Raw genomic sequence first — 21,189 nt, forward strand, 5'->3', positions numbered from 1 at the left:
AGGGACAATTACTGCAGCCTCTCATGCGCGCTGTTACTGAACTATCACATTAAACCCTAATTACACGCGCCTGCTAACATAAGCCAGGGCTATAGCCGGGCTCAGGCGGCGGATCACTACACTATTACATGCGCCTGCTAACATGAACCAGGGCTGCAGCTGGGCCTCAAGCGGGCGGACACGCACCTGCTAACATCAACCAGGGCTGCAGCTGAGCCGCAAGCGGGGGAACACGCGAATGACCGTATCTGAATACACACATTACACACATTCTATTTCATACCCAGACAACATCGGGACGGGCTGCTAGTATATATATATATATATATATATATATATATATATATATATATCTTTTCTCTTTGTCTTTCCTCTGTGTTTTGTTCCATAATGGGTGACCATTTGCTTACTCCTAGCAGGTGAGATATTCCTTCACTCGTTTAAAATTCCTTCCTGTAAATCTCTTGATATTCTGAATATATGACTTTTAGAGTACTGTAGTATCGTGACAAATAGGGCGTATACGGTTGGGAATGTTGGTACGGCTCATGTTGCTTCATGGTAATACATGGAGCGACTTGTTGGGATGATGTTATGTGTAGCTCTTAATAGATTTTGGTGGAAGCTACTTGAGACCACCTTCTCTATCCGGTTTACCTTTTTCATGAAGTGTACAGCTTCAGTCCTGCAACGTTTACCTAATGTCCGGATTTTGGTCTTCATACTTATTTGGCGTAAAACTGTGGGACACTTTCTTTTTTGTTTATTTAGTTTATTTAAATTAAGATGCGTACCGTTTGTTACTATGGCAATTTTTCTTCAAGTCTTAACTATGGCTATGATGTTTATAGGGTGCATAACTTTGGCATACTAATTTTTTTATGCCGTTTTTCTTATGAGCTATTGTCGTTAATAATTGCTGTTGCTGCAATAGGGTTGTCTTAAATGTTTTAATTACGGTGATGGGGTTGTCTTAAATGCTTTAACCAAGGACGCTGCAGTACGGACCTGTGGAATTTTGAATTGAGCTTTATTGACAACATGTCAGACATATCCCGCAATGGCGGCCATATTGAGTGACGAGTGCTTGGCTGGATAGGATTGGTATTTAGACTGGGCCTCTTTTATGTCTATTGATTCACTTATGATTTAGCGGGTGACGGTCTAGTGTAATAAACTTTCCGTTTGTTTCGTTAACATGCACAAGCGTATAAAAAGCCACTCCAATATGGCGCTGTTGCTAAACGCCAAAGAAACCTCATGCTGATGTTTGAAGTATCTACTGATTTAATGTACTATAGCCAGACTCTGTTTTTCAAGTTCTGGTCTTAATTTGAGGTATAATAATTTGCCTTAATATGTGCTGTTACAATAGAGTTTTAGATTTCTTGTGGTTTGTGCTTTTTAACCTGCTTTATATACATTTAATTTTGCACAAATTTTCTGACTCATCTGAACGTGCAATGGAGAAACTAGTTACATTCTATCCTTTTTACGTTACAGGACTTGATTCGGTTTTTCACGACCACATTTCCAGGAGTCTGCTTTTAATTACTTTGACTATAACTCGTGATGCAGTGATTTTAACACAGGTAACATGCATTTATGTTACTTTTCTGTGAATTGGGCTACTTGAAATAATTTTGCGTTTTTGTTAAATTAACTTTATGATTGGTTACTGGTATGGCACAGATCTGATTTCTTCCTAGTAGTATATATTCATTTATTCTGTGTGTAATTGTTAACTTCAACTAAGTTCATTGTACCGTCATGGTAGGGTCCGTTTGTGCTCCATTATTAATTTACCTTATGTAACTCTTCCCTATATTAGAAGTTTTTTTCTTTCATCTGTTCTGAAGTGACTATGAATATGAATATTATGGTTCTATGGCACTCGACATTGCTGATTTAAGGTAAAATTAGATAACCCAGCATATTAATATATACTAGTCGTTATGGAATAGTGAAAGTTTTTTTCTATTAATACCTGTTAATGACTCTTTTTTACTAAAATGATACCCAACCTTGCTATAGCTTTCTGTATGCCCTCTTTACATGGGGACTATAATGGAGATTCAGTAGCCTTTTTGTGTATCCTTTTTGAAGTCATTTACTTAGATCTATTCATTTACATCTTTACTTTAATTTTATTTTCAATTTATTTGACTGGTATATTGATGCACATGGTTTAAATGGTTAGGCATGGGTTACTTATTAATATTTGAACTAGACAAATTGAAAATCTCTTGCTTATGTTTCTAACTGGTGTAATTTTGAGTTAGTAAATTGTTAGTTAGGATGGCTTATTTGTTAACTCATATGATAGATTGATAGTTTTTGTATTTGTTTAGTAATCAATCTTATCTTTATTTGTGCCCTACTGAAAAACCGTTACATTGGTTCTCTTGACTTTTTCTTCTTTTTATGGTAAGCCTATAGGGTCGTCTTTTGATTCACAATTTGGTGTGGTGAATATGGGTCTGACTACAATCTCCTTTTCTCTTCATTCTTGTGTACGCTCCTTTTCTTGTGAGCATGTTGACACAATTTAGGGTATATCTTTAGTAGTTTTTTTACATTTTCACTTAAGTTAATGACTTAATATTGAGCCACATGCCTATTAGGTTAATAGTGAGTTCTGACTCCTAACTTTACTACTCCTAAACTGAGAAAAATCCTAACTTTAAGACTTTCGGTATTCACAGAAGGCCTTTAGGAGTCCTAAAGTTAGGAGTCCTAACTTTACTACTCCTAAACTGAAAAAATCCTAAATTTAAGACTTTCGGTATTCACAGAAGGCATTTAGGAGTCCTAAAGTTAGGACTCCTAACTTCTGTGAAAACTGAAATGAGTAAGTGCCTTCTGTGAATACTAAAATGAGTAAGTGCCTTCTGTGAATACCAAAATGGAAGTAAGTTTAGGATTTTGTCTTAAGTTAGTTCTGTGAATCGTGCCCGTTTTTCTTAAATATGTTTGGATCGAATTTTTATTTTTGTTCAATGTATTTATGTATCATGCAAATGTAGGGTGGTTTATGTTATACTAAGCCTACCTTATATTTGTTTTAGCCCTGACAAAGTCTTTGGCTGATTTGCCTGATAGACGAAACACGTGTGGGCAATCTTGTGGTTATCCTGTGGTTTTGGACAGCATACAACAAGAAATGTGACCACTGAGGATGCTGTGAAAATAGAATAAAAAGAGAAAATGTAACCCATCAGAGAATTGTGAATTTATATGTGCCTTTACGTCTACAATTGTTGCTCAGGCTTTACATTGTTAATTTGTATCTGCATGTAGTGCATCCTTCTCCACCTCCGGCAGTGCATAATCTGCATGAAGTTGGTTGAAGGGGTAGAGGCCCTCATGGTCAAAGAGATGACCGATCGAGTGGACCCAGACCGTAGCTAGAGGTGATTATCGGCGTTAAAAGAGAGGGAAACGACCATAAGCTTTTGGCCCTAGTAATTGATGAGGAGTACAGCCTACATGGGTGCGGTGGTTTGCAAACAAATGGGACCTTTCACATGTGCGACCATGCGGTCCATGAACAACCAGGGCTTCTACGACTCCTCCCGGGTCCACTCCACCATGTAACCAAGTTGGGCAGCCTGATAATAATTCAGGAGATTTGAAATGCCCAATCCCCCCTCCCCTATGGGTCTATAACTTGGTCACGCCTCATTCGCGGTCGCCCATCCTCCCAGACAAATTGGTTAATTTCTACCTGCATGGTCTGTATCATACCCATAAGTGGTTCTAAAGGGAGAGTTTAGAACAGATACACTATTCTGGGAAGGATGGTCATCTTTAGAGCTGCCACACAACCCAACCAGGACACTGATACTGCCTCCATTGGGCCAGGTCCTGCTTTATATGTCTGAGTAGCATACAATAATTATGAGATGCAGTGACTTTTACTGTTGTTGTCAATTGGACCCCTCGATAAGGAATGGATGCGGTCACCCATTGAACTGGATACTGGCAAGCAAGTTGCTCAACTGTCGCTGCAGAGACCAACAAGTTAAGGGCTAGCAATTTGTGAATATTAATGTGGAAGCCTGATGCCATGCTTACCTCCTCACCCTCTATCAAGAAGACCAGGAGGGCCCCAACCAGGTTGCCCAAGCCCGCAATCAAAAATTCAGCATAGAGGCTCCCCTCCAAAGGTAACACTGAGATGCTGAGATTATCCTGAATAGGCTGGGCAAAGTGCTCCATATACAGAGGGAACAACAGGGGTGAGAGCAGGCATCCCTGCCGCCTGCTCCTGCATTTGGGCAAGTGTTTGGAAGACAGCCTGTTCACCATGAGACATGTTTTAAAGGGCTACTTAAGTGGGTGGCATAATCAGTGCTGCAAGCTCACTAGTATCATTTAATTGACAGGCCCTGGGCACATGTAGGGCACTTTACTAGGGACGTATAGTTAAATAAAATATGCCAATTGTGGATAAGCCAATGTTATCATGTTTTAAGTATAGAGCACATGCACTTTAGCACAGATTAGCAGTGGTAACGTGCCCAGATTCCTAAAGCCAGTGATAACAAAGTTAGTAAAAACAGTAAAAACAGGAGTTTGAAGGCAAAAAGTCAGGGCAAATCCACACCAAGGATGCCAGATCTAACAGTGTCTGTTGGTGACTGTTGAGTTCTGAGCCTGTGCCCACCACATTACTGCCCTTTGAAACTTGTGACTGCCCCCTTGCTACCGGGAGAGGAAAGAGCGGAAAGGATTGTACGTGGCCCAGTTTGCACAGCCATAGTAGGATGGACCCCCCGACACCAATGGAAAATGACCGTGCCCATCATGGTTGGAGTCTAGCAGCCCCAGTCTACACTGTGCTGTCTCCCAGCAGGGGCTGACATATGTTCTTTCCTTTGTTTCTGAAAGCAGTGCCACACTGGCTCTTCCGTTCGAAAGCCTACTGAGACTGCCAGAAGGGGTGGCCCATCCACTCTGTTTGGGAAAGACAGTCTGGTGTACTTTTTTTCCTTTCAGATTGGGACCACCAGGGACACTTTGGTGGTCCTGGATAGAAAAAAGAATCTCTTGGCGTGGCAAGGTTATTTATTTTTATTTTTTTCAAAAACAAATTCTCACTTTGGAAGATTGTGTTTGAAAATCAACTAAGTTTGGTGAGCAACCACCTCAAACATGGCTGCCATTTGTCAAACCTTCAGAGGTGCTGCTGGAACTGTGGCTCTTCTGGAGGGACAGAGATCTATATATAACTCATGCAGTTCTAAAAAAATGGTGGGGCGTAGTCCAGCCACGGGGAGAAGGAAAATACCTCTGCCACCATGATGGATGGCATGCCATCCTTCATAGTCCAAATGAGGCCCCTAGTCTCAATCTGAAGGAAAGCTGAACCCTAACGCTAGAGCAGCCAATCAGTCATTGAAACCAGCCAGTTGTGTCTCCCAGACAATAATCTGTCTAGCTACATCACATACATTTTTGGGTCATATAAACATTTAAACCATTGGAAACCATTGGTATTGCCAAACAACCCCATGTGGGCACCACTGCCGGTACACCACTTTCAAGCAAGCCCCTGTCATGGCATCTTTAGATTTTAGTAGGTTTCCATCTGAATTTATGTGTATAGTATTGTGCCCTATCTAAAAGAAGAGCTCCATCTACACTGCAGATTAAAAAAATGATTGCCCAATCTTCAAATTGCTTTATCCTTCTGGACTGTTGGAGAGGAAAGCTATTAATCAAATCGAATCCTACCTGTAGATGAATGACCTACTGGATCTTGTCCTGGCTGGAGTTTAGGATCTGGTCGACTTAACATGGGTTTGAAAAAGGACAAAGGGCCCGATTCACAGAACTAACTTAAGACAAAATCCTAAACTTACTACCATTTTGGTATTCACAGAAGGCACTTACTCATTTTGGTATTCACAGAAGGCACTTACTCATTATAGTATTCACAGAATGCACTTACTCATTTTGGTATTCACAGAAGTCATTTAGGAGTCCTAAAGTTAGGAGTCCTAACTTTACTACTCCTAAACTGAGAAAAACCTAACTTTAAGACTTTCGGTTTTCACAGAAGGCATTTAGGAGTCTTAAAGTTAGGACACCTAACTAAACTATATATATATTTTTTTAATGAAGGGCTGTGTATGGCTGGGAAAAACATGAGTGTGAGAAGCAGGAATACACGAATATAGAAGAGTTTTGGTATTTTGTACATTTAATGATTATGGTAATGCACATGGAATGTTTTTCAACCAGAATATTGCTATTTTATTATCGTTGTGTCAAAATATTATCGCCAAAATATAAACCTTGACAACATTGTGAAAGTAAGTATATTAAGCTAAATATAGATGTACTGTTTTAACTCCACAGACATGTACGTTGACAATATATATAAAACTTCAAGGTACTTTGATGTGGAGTTAAGAATAGCAAATCTACACTTACCTATAAATTTCCCCCTTTATAATATAATGATAATCAATATTTTGGTATGGTGATATTTTTGTCCTCGATGGTTTGACCTACAACCCAATACTGCAGTAAGATAGCACAGTGGTTTAATATTCGTGCTGCAAAGCTTTTTAAGGACACAAAAAGGGGCCATGGTTCCGGATTATGAGGAGGTCATCAAACTGTCTGAATGTGCTCAGCCAAGCGCAGTGGGGGGTTTCTCTTTTCTGGACGGTTCCCCTCACACACCAGAGGTGTCATGCTTCATCATAGGGGTGCCTCCTCACGTGTAAGATCTAGCCTTCACGTGGGCTACAACCCCCTCTCTACGAGGGAGGATCTCAGGGATGTTTTTATTGAGTCAGGCAGGGTGTACTAAACCCCTATGTGATACTGGCGTGTGTGCAAAAAGGATAGAGTGCAGTGCTGTGATGTGAAAGTTTAAAACTGGCTATAGGGTTAGCTGTATAGTAACTTTATTCAGCTACCCGGCAGCAGGATTAAAAACAGTGAGTGGCTGCTAACATAAGTGCTGACATTAGAGACACATGTGTATATCACTAGACCAACACGTTTCGTCCAAGAAGACCTATACTAGTGTCACGGCCTTCTTCAGGGTCAGTTATTTAGCCGGGTGTGCACTGAAGAACCGGACTGCTCCACAATTGGTGGTTTTGGTGCATGTACCACATGGCTAATATGCCGAGACAGACATAGTGAATTCCGCAACCTATAGGGGTTGTATGCCGTACATACTGAACAGTCAATCACACTGGTTCAGTATCATATGCTTGATTTATTCACGTGTTTTTTATATGTTTTTTCACGTTTAGTTGCACATAACTATTGCAGTAGCTGAATAACTGACCCTGAAGAAGGCAGTGAAACTAGTTTAGGTATTTTTGGCTGAAACCTGTTGGTCTAGTGATATGCACATTTGTCTCTAATATCGGCACTTGCGTTATCAGCCACTCACTGTTTGCCGGGTAGCTGAATAAAGTAGCCAGTTTTAAACTTTCACATCACAGCACTGCACTATCTCCTTTTTGCACACACACCGTTCTCACATAGGGGTTTGTACACCCGGCCTTACTCAATAAAAGCATCCCTGAGCTACTCCCTCGTAGAGATGGGGTTGTAGCTCACATGAAGACTAGGTCTTACACATGAGGAGGAACCCCTATGATGAAGCATGACACCTCTGGTGTGTTAGGGGAACCATCCTGAAAAGGGAAACCCCCACTGCACTTGGCTGAGCACATTCAGACAGTTTGATGACCTCCGTGTAATCCGGACCCGTGGCCCCTTTTTGTGTGACATTAATTTGGTGGGGAGTTGGGGCACGCAGGTCCTTAAAACTCCTCAACCCCTCAAGTGTAATATTTTTATTATTATAAGCTTTTTAATAGCCACAAAAGAATTAGCAACAGTTGTAAAACAATCTAAACAAACTTTAAAACACGCTTTAAAATACTTTAGGTTTTTGACAATCCATAATTCACAAGAAAAATCAGAGGAGGTAGACTTTTCTCATTCTGTTTTCACAGGACTGATATCTATAATACATAGGAAAGAAAGTGTATGGACAGCTGTATGTTTTGAAGGTTCTAACATGGATTATACAACAATTCTGGCAGATGTTTAGTTCAAATTATGTAATTTTACACAATTTTTTGTTTTTGGATATGACTGTAACATGCAACCTAATTTACAATTGAATGCAAAATGGTAATTTCTATAGAGTATAAGGACATTGTCCACTAACCTGCAGGTAATCAACAATTTAAGCAAATTCTTATAGTTGTACATTTCGTACAGAGTGATCAAAATAATTCTTTCCACCCTTATCGCCTTTTGCTCAATTAATGAATTGGTTTGACTTTCGTCCCTTGTGAACGTTTAGGTACTGGTGGTAAATTATCTAAGCAACTACTAACATTTTACAAATCATGCATAACTTATTAGATATAAATGTAGTGGCAGATACGTCACTTTTAGGGAGATGGGGGTATATATGCCTTTCCTCGAAAATTGGATCTATTCATGGGAACAAAAAGATGGGAGCTGGTCTATTGAAATTAATCTTTATTTGACGAAATCCATCTGTAAATTCAGCAGTGTTTTGAATGCCTAAGTACTTTATCATAATATTTTCACATGTGATCAGTCCAGATAAAATAAAGGTGTTGGGGAGAAGTAAACTTCCATTAAAGGTAAATTGGTAATAGGAGAAATAATGCTCAGAAGCTAAACACTGTATTGAGCCTGCATTAGTTACCCATGTGCTGAAGCCAATCCTGGAGTTTCGGAACACATTTAGATAAATACAGTAGGCATTGTCTGCCAATTTCCAAATCAGGGTCTCAGTAATTGTATTAATTTGAGCTCTAACTGTAAAATTTTAGTCAACTCAGGTCGGCTTTGCTTCAGAAAATTCGATTCTATGTTTGTTGTCATTATGACCAGTAACTAATCGAGTTCTCTTCTTCCCCTTATCCACTATCATTGACGAAGAAATGAAGAGCAGGGTTACCAATGTCTTCTGAGAAAAGGATCTCAATTACATCTTACTTTGCCTGTGGGTGCACAGCTATCCCTCTTGGCTTATGGGTGCCTTCTTTGATGATCATTTGTCGCTGTGATCCATTCAAATCGCATCTTTCAATAGTGGACCTCCTGCAAAATATAAAGTATTGGGTAGAAGCTTTGTTATTGATACATTGGAGCAATGTCTGAATAAATGCAGACATTAGTAAATTGAACAAAACTGTCTGAAAAATGGATAAACAAATAAAAAACAGACTAATCATGAATTCCAATTAACTTACTTTTCCATAGCAAAGAAAAGCTTGTTATTTAACCAAGAATGGGAGGCCCTCGAAATGAGTGGGTTAAACTATGCGCAAATGTATTTTTGTTCATGATTCGTAATTCTGAGCCCTGCAATATTTAGCAAACCCCTGAAATGTTTCCTTGATGACTTTTGACATGTCAGACCCACTGTAATTTTTTAGGTGAAAAGCAAGTTGTATGTTCCATGACATGAGGAATTTGATGCGAAAAACATTTAACATGTAATTCCCTATTTTCTAGAGGAAAACCCACACTAGGGGTTAACTACAGCACAATGTTGGTACATACAAGGTGCGGAAAATACGCCACCATATCCTAGCCCACTCATAATCATGATCTGTGTCATAAATGTGGTGAGTGGTACATACCCATTGTCAGTCCAATAGAGTTTGCGATTTATCCAATCAACAACAAGCCCTTCAGGTGTATTTAAATGCTTCTGAATCACTTTTTCACGCTCTGAACCATCTAGATTGGCACGTTCTATCCACTTCAGACCTGCATGGGCGAAGTAAATCTAAGGAAACAGAAAAAAAGAAGTCAAACACTGCCCGACATAGCAAATCCTTACAATATCAAACTGGGTTAAGGGGGGAGTATTTATGTGTGTGTGTGTGTGCGTGCATGTGTGTGTGTGTGTGTGGGTGTGTGTGTGTGCACATGTGCATGCACCCATCCACACATGTGCGTTCTCCTGTTTGGTAATCCACTGGAGCATTCAATTTCTTCATCAGTGTCTTCCTTATGAGGTGCCACACTAAGCTAATTTTTCCACTTTTGCATTTCTGTTACCTAGACAGTATCAATTAAAGGGAAGTTTCTAATTTAGTGTATCTGGCACCCTATGGATGCATATTCTTCAACAAAGATTATTGCACGTTTTCTACCAATATTGGATCTTGAAGTATCACGGGGTTTTGTGTAACAATGTCTTACATCTAGTACTGTAGCACGCGAATACCTAAATTATGAAGAAGAATGTGGTTGTGGTTTATAAGCTTCTGGCACATCATTGAATGATTAGTAACACCATAGAAACACCCAAATTAATCCGACATCTATCTCTTTTTGTTACAGGCAGACAAGAGGTAGCCTGTACTATATAGCAGGTGAACTGGCAGCCAATATTTCTACCTCTAGGCTAATGGCAGCCTGTAAGATGCATTAGGTACTCATCAGGCAAAATGAGGAAGACCTATCAGACTGGAGAATGGAATGGATCCCGAATGCGGCTAGTAGTGTCTTGCTTGCATTGATCTAGAACTGCTCCTTTTGGGAACGGAACGTCCCCACGATGATGTCGCAAGCCTGCACATGTGCGCTCATCTGCCCAAGAGTCAATCTCTTGCATGTTTTTGACACAATCTCATCCTCAGCACACATGACCATCATGTGTGCATGATGCAGGTTGATTTGGATCGGACCACGAAACCCAGTGCATGGTTCTATGATCTGGAGGGGTGCACCATGTGGGCCTTTCATTGCGAGTGTGACCACCATTAGCTCACCATATTATATGAGACAATCAGTGATGATAGAGTGTTAATTGATAATTGCAAGACATACCTTTTTATACCTGTTGCAATGGGAAATTAGACAGCCTAATAATCTTAGGCTGTCTAGTCTTCGGTACCTGGGTCCTTGGCTACCTTCTGTGTGTATATCAATGGTACACATGTATGTAGAACTGGTGTTCATGGTAGGATGAACCAGTTTCTGGTTATGATGTATTACAAGCTCAGTGGGTTCCATCATGAATTTCCACTGACAACATGCTGCACAAAATAGAAGCTGAAGGTAACTTGCCAGGCTAGCATTGTGTATTGCTAGAATTCCTGGAATCTTTGCGAAGAGTTGAACTCCAAAGCGCAGAAGGGATGAAGACTGCTGTCTCTTTAGATTGCAAATGCCATCTTTCTAACTATCTGCATTTTGCCCTTTCCAGTGTTACCCCCATTAGTTTGGTTAAGACTGTTGGGAGTCTGAAGACTCATTAGAGATGCAAGGTAAGCCTTTTGTCAGGGCCTGTCTCTTCCTCCCCTGAAGTTATTCCTCCCAAAGGGTTGATAGGTGTGAGGACTGCATTCCCCCATATAATGTGTTTGGCTTTCTGCCAGTAGAGACGCACACCCACCCGACCTCCATCATCTTAGGAGAAAGAGTGTGACTAATCTGTTTGAGAATGGCTGCACAAAGTGGCAGAACACTATTATTCAATCGAAAACTTACACCAATGAAATACACAAGGTCTGTTTGCAAGACCATTATGAGAGATGTGTCCAAGACTTCTCCTTAACCAGTGAAAGTGACACCCAGAAGGCTGTTCAAAGATCTTCTGAGTTCCAGGGCTCATGGCTCTAACATCTAGCATCCCTGTCACATAAGGGGACATTACCTGAAGATTCTGCATCATTCTGAAGGAAGCATGCCATGGATCTACCTTGAAAAGGAGTTTGCGGGTCTGCTGAGATGGGTAATGTGCACAAGGAGTCTTCTGAGGGGAGAAGTTCAGCCATAGCTGCCTGGGGGAGAGGTGCCCAGAGAAGCAGATTAACCTCAGGAAATAAAGTGAGAACGATGGAGAGCAGTGCTGCAAACAGACTGTGGTGAGCTCCTGCTGCTTGGTGTGTCCCCGGTAGCCTTCCTCCCACTGGGCGCTGCACCAAAGAAAATTAAACTGTTGCTGATGTGCACTGAACTGTGCTGCAGTGCTAAAAAGTGTGCCCTGTGAACATTGACCTAACCAATGTCCCTGCAGGATCCTAGGTCTGAGGCTCTTGTGACAACTGTCGTTCCACTACTGACTCCTGCCTCAACTTTCTCCAGTGATCTGACATCAGGGTATGATTGTGCATGAGAAGCTGACTTCAAGAATCACAACAACTCAACAGCCTGTCCGCAACCCTTCTCCACCTGTTGGAGGCCGCCAGGAAAAAGCAGGCATAGATAGGGGTGATGCAACACTGCGACTGCACTTGACGGCAGTGGCTCCACAACTGAACCTCTGCTTCTTCACTTCTTGGCAAACCTGCTCTCCCCACATGTGAGGTGAACTAGACTATTTCAGGGACCGGTACAATCACAGAAGCTCTCAGAGACTGGCCTGTGGGTCACTAGTCATAAAGGAAGTCGCCCACTAAGCCACAGTGAGCCAGCACTTGCCTAGATTTCCCATAATCCTTGGAGTGTTCCCATAGTCATTAGAATGAATGTAGCCAGGCGCGGCTGGTTCCGGTAATAGCGTTGGGGCGGGGTGGGGGGGAGTCAACAGTAAAAAGTAAAATAAAAGAATAACACTTACCTTGCGCTCGCCTTGAGTGCAAGGTAAGTGGTTTTATTTGTTTTTTAATTTTATTTGACCTATTCGGTCGTCTGTTGACTACCCCACCCCTCCCTACCGCTCTTACCTGAACCGGCTGCGTCTGAATGTAGCTATTGAAAACTTTCATCTCACATATTGTCTTTCTATAGCACTGCGTAGTCTTTCCATAGCACTGCGTAGTGGTAGAATTACATACATTTTCTTGTAAAAGCAGTTCTGAATATTTATCCATAATGCAGCTACCAAAAGTATCCGTCTCATCCTCTTGATACCTTGAGGGTTAAAAGCCTAAAGGTTGTACTTGGTGCTCAGTTATTATTGCCCCCAGGGGAACGGCGTCACTGAATGGTAAACGGGTTCAATAATCTCGACTGAGGCCCATAAGTCTGTGTGTTCCATGGCCACAAACGCTCTTTTGACAGCACCTCTCATCCCTTATTTCCTTCCAATAGTAATAAGAAAGAAGCATCTCTTTTAGGAGCGCATCTTAGTTGCAGTGGAAAGAGGTTAGTACATTCTTTTCATTTTAACTGCCAACTGCCTGCCCCCTCACTGCTATGGGTATACCTGCATATCTGGTGGAGCTTGAGCGCCCCCTGGCAGTATTTATACCATTACTTGGATCTTTTTCTTCCACCTGTCATTGGTGGCTTCCAGGCAAAAGGAGGGGAAATACCACCTTTGAGCCAAACGATCTCATGCTATAGTAACCTACCCATTGTGTCTTCTTTCCTTTAATATTTCCTATGATAATTTACCTAATCAATTTCATTTCACTTGGCTAGGTGTTGTGAATTAAGATGCCTAATATGACTTGTGAGTTTTGTATATTTATATCTTCACATCTCCTTCCTCATTGCCTCTAGAGTAGTAGGAGCTTTCTCTAAAAAAACTTTCTTTTCTCTCTCTCTCTCTACTAATGGCTTTCTTATTGGACCTTTGTTAGCCACCCCACGCATCCATGTTGACACTTCCTCATTTTAATCATTTTAATTCGTTTCCTCTAAATAGTCTATGTAATTTCAGCCATCTAACGATCTCCCTCCAAAATGATGTCCCATGATGTCATATCCCATTTAGCAGAGGTCATGTTTCTATTTTTAATCAAATCTGACTTGTAGTCGAGACTGATCAAATAAGTAATCAATTATTGTGAATGAGTCATGTTGAGGTGTAAAATGTGTATCCCTTTTGCCTAGAGTGGATATCAGCAGCACTGCTAAATAATGTACTATGGCTATCTTTAAAATGTGTGCCCTTTAAGAGGTGCACTCCCTTTCTTTATACAGTCTTATCTTTCCCTTGGTTAAAGCCTCTTCCCTGGCCTGATCTCATTTACTATAAACACTGATATCTCCCATTTGTCCAATTTGAAAATCACATTTTGCCCTCGATTTAGGCAGCATTTGGGCATATATAGGTGACAGAGGTCTCATCTACCCATTTTACAGTAATATAGAATGTGTCCTGTGGTCTTGATGAACAGTTTTTCCCTTAAAAAGAAACTTGCTATTCAACAAAAAAGCTGCCTCCACCTTTATGCATTCTTCTGGGATCTTAGCGATCTGGGTAATATGCTTGATGGTAAAAGGCAATTCAGTTGGGTTTATAAGATCTATTTGCTGGAACAAAAGGGTGAATTCAGTCTTGTCACAATAGGCATAACTAATCTGAGTGCACATTATACCTGTACTCACTCATCATACCACTCTGAATCTTGTAATAGCCAAGCTCTTCACTTCTCTGCAACACACCAGATCTCATATGAGTTTTTGGTATATTAGGACATCAGTGGCGTCAGTTTGCCGCCTGCAGTGGTCTGTTCCTATGCTGCACCTGCGGTGGGCCCATGTAAGAGCGGAGGGGCGCCGCCCCCAAAACTAGTGCAGCCCCCCCCCCTTGCTACGCCACTGTAGGGCATGTATACATTGCCTTTCTCTACCTTTCAAACCACGCCAATACCCGCCTAACTCTCCACCTGCACCGTTATGAAAGAGCAAAGAAAACGTATGAAGTGAAACAAATAATGAATCCTACCCAAAAAATACTCACTGCTTTTCATTTTTCATTTACCCCTCGTGTTCTTCTAAAAAAAATGTACTTCTTTTTCAATCTCCTTCCTTAAGGTTCATGAAGACCTAAATGACCTAAGAGTAGCACTTAAAAGCTAGCGGGGCTCGTGCAAACCAAAATGCCACCCTAAACAATTATAGCCCAACTCAAAGGAAAGTGTAAAAGTATAGGCAGAGGCTTTACAGTTTTGCCGGAACATACTTCTACACATATTTCTAGTTCACAAAACAGGTACAATAGTACATCCTGACAGCCATGCCAGGCATGGGTTTATAGATGCATTGTACTACTTATGTGACCATTTTAATCTGCCTTTTCTCCCTCATTTGCCAATGTTTTGCTTTTCTGTTTTTCTTTACAGGGAAAATATTTTTTCCAGGGAGAAAGTCCTTCACCTGCACTCCCACTAACTACCACCATTTCGTTGGAGATAAGCAGTGGGAGTACATTTTGTAAGCGTCCAAAAATGTAGATGTGTGTGTGGCGTCAACAGACTTACACGGTAAATCACGCCTTGTTCCTTCCACTTCCCACTCTTTGCACCAGATTTACCAATGCAGATTTGTCTGCACTTGTGGCAGAGAAATCAACAGTAGTAAAGCCATTTATGCCCATCAGGATTCATTTTGTGAATTCCTGAGAGGTGTAAATGAAGGCCTTTTTAAACTTAAATCTACCCATATGGAATAACATGAGTTTGTGAATGAGGACTTGGAGCGGTGTAATTTTGATCCCATCCTGAGATACTGTAGAAGTGCATCATAATCATGCATAATCAGCATTCCAATATATTCTGTGTGATTGATGTTACTAGGAAAAATTGAATATTGTGTATTTAAAGTACTCCATGTGAGAATTATTGAGCCTTATAATTGTGTCCATAGAACATGACTAATAAAGGTCTTTGTAATATGTACATATTAATGTGTCAGGAGAACTTAATGTTTAATATGTGTCTCATTGTGAAGTTAATAAAATAGAGCGTGTATGTGTAGACTAATGTTTAAACATTTATGCATGTAACAAGCAATTATATCCATGTTGGTGCGTTTGAAATGACATCTTTGTAATTATTTGAAATGTATTCCTGCATTAAGAAGCTACATTTGCTATGTTTACAGAAATGTGCATGTATTTGTAACCTGTGCACTGCTAATTTGACAAGTTTGGGCTTTGAGAACCGTTCAGTTCAAGTTCACGTTTGAAGCTTAGCATGTAATTTGTATTTAACCTTCAATGTAGAATGTTTTTGCGTGTATTTTTGTTTCCACTGCAGGTGTGGACAAAGAATAGTTAGCATAGAAGGGTTTGGTTTTCATTAGATAAACAAGGTATAAGAAGACGAAGTTTGCCAAGGAGAAACACGTTAATGAGCAAGGAGGAGAGTTCTCATAAAGGAGAAGAATCACCAAGGAAGAATGAAGTTGCAACTTATTGATGTGAGAAAGGTGGTGCAAGTATTCAATTTGTGCCGGCATCATGGAAAAGTATTGGAGAAAGTTACGTGGGATTGTCTACCTTGAATGCAACTAATATTTTATGCTGCAACTTAGTGAGGGTCAAGAAAGTCATCTTAGGGCTTCAGGGGGAGCAGATCTATGCTTCTGCGTGTGTGGCTTTATGCTATGTGATTATTATCAACATCGGGGTAGTTCCTCTGCCAGGGTACTTGTCGCTAGGAAATCTGAGAATCAGATCTTAATGCCCTCACACACCTGTTAGGGTGTCATGCTTCATCATTGGGCACTCCTCGTCTGGCCGGCGCTGCAATGCCTGACGGGCCTGGGAGCTTCTTTTTTGGAGATCTTTTGATCTGAAGATGCCGTAATGATGAATGCAGGTGAGGGAGTTGCAGTGAGTTTAGAAGTGAGTGGTGACTTAAAATAGGCTCTGGTAACCACAAACAACTGATCTAATGAAAAAAGGGTACCAGGACTAGGTAAAAACAGTGGTGCTATCTTGTGGCCCTTAGGTACCAGGATAGCTAGTTGAAAATGGTCACTAGTATCATAAGGTCAAGATGCTTTGTGCCATGTGTGCCCAATCTTCATGAGGCACTTCATCAGGACCAAAAGTCAGTTTGTCCCCTATCGGGGCTGAGGGTCCCCTTGATAATCGAGAAGGAACTAATATTCTGTGCCGGTATCCCCTACTAGGGTGCCTGTCAGCGATTCCACCTAAAAAAAGGAGACATAAGACGGAAAGGAAAACAAGCGATACACATTTTTAAATAAAGTTCAAGGTGTGCCATATAGGTGCAATAATATATATACAGGGTATATATACAGGGGCAGTAGTGTATTTACAAGTCCTACTGAATGGGGTGACGTGTATCTGCTATGTGTTGCACTAAGGTTATCACTCCTTATCATGCAGGGTACAGCAGACATTGGATTTAAAATTAGGAAATAAAAACTGCTTTCGCGCAACAAGTAGGTTAAGGGCATCACCATGTGTTGTTGAAAATGCTGGCCATGTACATTTCACTTGGAGGATGCTGTATTATAGGCATTGTAATGACTTACCTCAATTGAGGTTGGGTAATGCTTCTTAATTGAATTGGAGGGTCCCGACCACAGTTAGGGATCACCTTCATAAGAAATAAGAGGAGAGGCATCCGTAGACACCAATTACAAACACTCTCTCATCAGGAGTGTTATCGTTAGTGATAAGGAATGCGCGCTTGGTGTGTCTGCTGAGTGATGTGAGTTGCATTTTGAGATCCCTACCATGCATGGCAGTGATCTCAATAGTCAGACCCACCCTGATATGGCAAAACAAGTTGGTAATACATGCTCTGTTACCACAGAAAGTGCTTGTGATCTAAGCCCATGTGGGACGTCAGCTAATATTTTGGAACCCAGGTTCAGTGTACTGGTGCACTGAGTGTATTGGAGCCTGCCATCCATACTCTGGGGTACGTTACAGTGGTTCATACTGGGGGGCAGGATAGGGAGGAGACCACCCCTCATCCTAATCTTGCCACTGTTCAATGAGGCCAGGATGGGGTGGTCGTATATATTGTCGACCAAGAGATACAGGGATGCCCATGTCCCCCCTGTAATCTGGCCCCTGGTACTGTTGGTACTGGGCTTTGTTTTTTGTGTCTTAATTTTGAAGAATACCCATAGAGTCAGGTGTTTGGTGAAGATGTTCACCCGTGAGCAGGATATATGGGCTGCGAGAGCCCCAAGACCAATTAAGAGAGTTACCGAGTTTTGGTACGGCACGTACTAGATCTCGACCCACTCTCTGCATCACTTATTTGTTAGTCGATCAGGACACTGCTGTCAAACCGGCCCTCCTCCATCCGACCTGGATTGCAGGGGTGGCATTGCCGTGTCCATGTCTAAGTAGCGAAGGTCACAAGGGTCATGTCACGTCCCAGTGGCGCTTGACATGACGATGCTTGATGGCCTACGTGATGGTCATCTTGGAATGGGGGCCACAATGAATATTTAGTGTATGAAAAGGTGTATAGTTAGGGGGTCAGGATCGGGGAACAATTAGTTGACCAAGTTGGCGCTCACTTGTGTGTCTAGTCTAGTTCATAGGAGCTGAGTCCGTTGCTAGTGGTCTTGTCTTAGAGACTGGCGCATGGAAGACAAAAGCTATGTAAGTGTGGCTAGGGTGGTGGTCATCTTAGAGTGTCACGAGTATAGGCTATCTTAGTGGTGGTCTAGCTACCATGAGTGGTTGGAGACTGCTGCCCCCTAGTGGTTCAGGCTTGTAGGTTGGAGCTAATCGATGCTAGTGGTTTTTGTCCTGTAGAGACCTCACAAATTTTTCTCTGTGGTAGCTATTGCACACGTCCTAACGGAATATGCAAATAGAGAGTATGATAAATTGGCAGGGGCATGATGCGCTCCTCATATTTTTAATAGTCTCGAAAGGGAATGCATTTGTGCAGATAAGGTTCTATGCACAACGTCTGAGGGTCACATATTTAGTTTGTTCCATGGAATATCGTCATTCAGGCCTATAGTCTGTGAAGAGGTGGAAAATCCAGCGCTGCTCCATTTCAAAGAGTTTCTGCTTATTCCAGGCAGTGTTGGTTTCTAGTACCGTCCAGTGCAATTCCTCTACCTTGTGTGGATGAGTAAAAAAGTGTGTACTCATTTTTGTGGTGTCTTTCTGACATCTACTGTTACTCCGGTGTTTGATGATATGAATCTTTACTGTACAGGTAGTCATCCCGATTTACCTAAGAAGACACGGGCATTCAATTAAATAGATACAATTCTTGGTGTTGCAGTTATTATGAGCTCATTGTGTCCAGATCTGGTTGTTTCTGAGGGTTACTTCTTTCGTATGTTTAGTCAGGCAGCCTACCCCGCATTGATCACAAGGGTAATGTCGTTTAACTGGGTTTGAGTTTCAAACGATTTTAAAATCAGACAACTACAGCAGGATTAGGTGGATAAAGTACCTGGAGTCAGAACTAACTGCAAGAAAGATTGGGAGAGGAAAATTGGAAAATATAGGGTGAAAAAATAATGCAAAGACAGAGATAGAATCAGAGAGGAAGGCAGGCAAAATGGAGGAGAAACTGAAAAGAAATCTTGAGTGTAGAGAAAAAAAGTATGGAAGTAAGCAGAGGGGGCTGGAGAGAAAAGGAAAACATAAGCGGAGGCATGGAGGAGTAGACGATAACAGAGAAATGGAGGTCAGAGGAAAGGGGTAAAAGATGAATATGAAAAAGAGCAGGGAGAGGAAACGATGAGAGAAGGGGGAAGAAGAAAGGATAAGAGAGAGAAGATAAGAAAAAAACAAGGTTACCTATAAGGGGGGCTGCTAAACATCAATGCTTTCATAGACACAGGCCCCCTGTTTTTTAGTTTTAATGGGGCGGTCAAGCAGGTACTGCTTTACAGGACACGAGCCTGCTGGTTTAGGGGTCTGAACCGGGCTGTTACGCAGGGACTGTTTGTTCTAATGGCCATGCCAGCAATTAAATGTGAAAACAACATGCTGGATTTGATACATCACGTATGACCATGGAATGCATTATCCTTTAACCAAAGTTAAACGCATTGCAAATTACACGAAGTTAGGAGCAGTGCTCGATTACTCTAGGATAAGTCTAATATTAGAGTTCACAGTATAATTGGGGTCGAACAACCCAGAACCTGTGTGATTCTATTTGTCTGTTGTGTTCCTTTTATGTGTAATGCCTGCTAGAATGACCGACCAGGTCATTGAACCTATATGTCTCCCGACTTCACTGCTTTTATGATTTTTAGGTTGAGCGTAGAGACTGAAGTTCATACAAACACACTGCTACAAGGAATTACTTTTGTTTGCATGTACGTCGGGGTACTCAGAGTACATGAGTTTGGGTTTGACAGGTACTTGGGGGCGCGTTAGCACCTGCTATCGATTTTTGGTGGTGTTTATTTAAGTTTTTGGGTGCTTGAGACCACAGGGTTAGCCTTTCTGACTATGACGTGGACACTATGCACCCGATTTCGATGTCGGACGGACCTGAGTCTGCTTGACACCAATTCGATATTGGGACCGTCCGACCTTCTGTCGGCGGTCCCAATCCAGCAATAAGGATGCGACCGACCACTGTTTGGTTGCACTCCTATTCTTTACAATTGGAGCATGCATTCCAAATGGAATGCATGCTCTCATTGTAAAGAGAAGAGGTGCAGTTCATTCCTGCACCCCGTAACAGGCACCTCAACCGGAGGCCGTGCACCCATGGGGGCCCTGCTGGGGGCCGCCAAAGTCGACTTTAGTCAGCCTTTCTGTGTCGGAAAGCCCAGCACAGAAAGGCTGTCAGAATCCAACATTGTAATCCCTCAAGCGGAAAGAGCCACCCTTGGGATTACGGGATGCTTTCTGAATGGCAGGCGGGATATTTGAGCTAGTCGGAAGCCATTCCGAAATCCCGTTCAGATTCCTTTCCGACCAAATCCATCCAAATAGATCGGTCAGAAATTAATCAGAAAAGAACATTATGGTGCCATAGGAACGGTTCTGACTGAGGGATGGAGCCGTTTCCTACGGCATTGTAATCGGCACCAATGTGTTCATGTTGTGATTTATGGCCTTTACTTTTGTATTATAGTGTATCTAAGGTTTTTAACTATGCATTGCAATTTTTCTCATCCAGTGTGGCAGAGACTGGTGGATAGATGAAGATGGTATGGTCTTGTATATATTTTTTATGTATTATGCATGCCATCTCTCCTTTAGGATTTGTTCTCTTTTTTTATGTTTTTTTAATGCTTTTTGTTACGATTTTGTGATTCTCGTATCCCTGCACTGATTCTCGTATCCCTGCACAAATATTGGGGGTTGTTGGTGGTCTCTTTTGAATTCTTCTGGGCACTTTTCGTTTTTCTCACTTGATGATTGTTGAGATTTTATGGATTAATTGTTTCTTTGGTTTCGAATTTCTCTTTCTGCTTTCTTTCTTTTTACTTAGCTTCTGATGTAAACTGTTGTCTGTGTATGGTATTTTGCACGTGCGCTGTATATATGCA

General features: G+C 41.5%; 1 protein-coding gene across 1 annotated transcript in view; it reads right to left on the reverse strand.

Moving 5' to 3' along the window:
- The window catches only part of EGF (epidermal growth factor), a 627,377-nt gene that overhangs the window by 290,701 nt on the left and 315,487 nt on the right, over positions 1-21,189 (reverse strand). The window contains exons 11-12 of the mRNA XM_078677482.1: positions 9,669-9,817; positions 9,019-9,123 (exon numbers count right to left, since the gene is read on the reverse strand). Coding sequence (XP_078533608.1) covers positions 9,019-9,123; positions 9,669-9,817 — 254 coding nt within the window. The remainder of the gene's footprint in view (positions 1-9,018; positions 9,124-9,668; positions 9,818-21,189) is intronic.

This window comes from Lissotriton helveticus, chromosome 2_1, assembly GCF_964261635.1.
Source record: "Lissotriton helveticus chromosome 2_1, aLisHel1.1, whole genome shotgun sequence".
Classification (NCBI taxonomy): domain Eukaryota; kingdom Metazoa; phylum Chordata; class Amphibia; order Caudata; family Salamandridae; genus Lissotriton; species Lissotriton helveticus.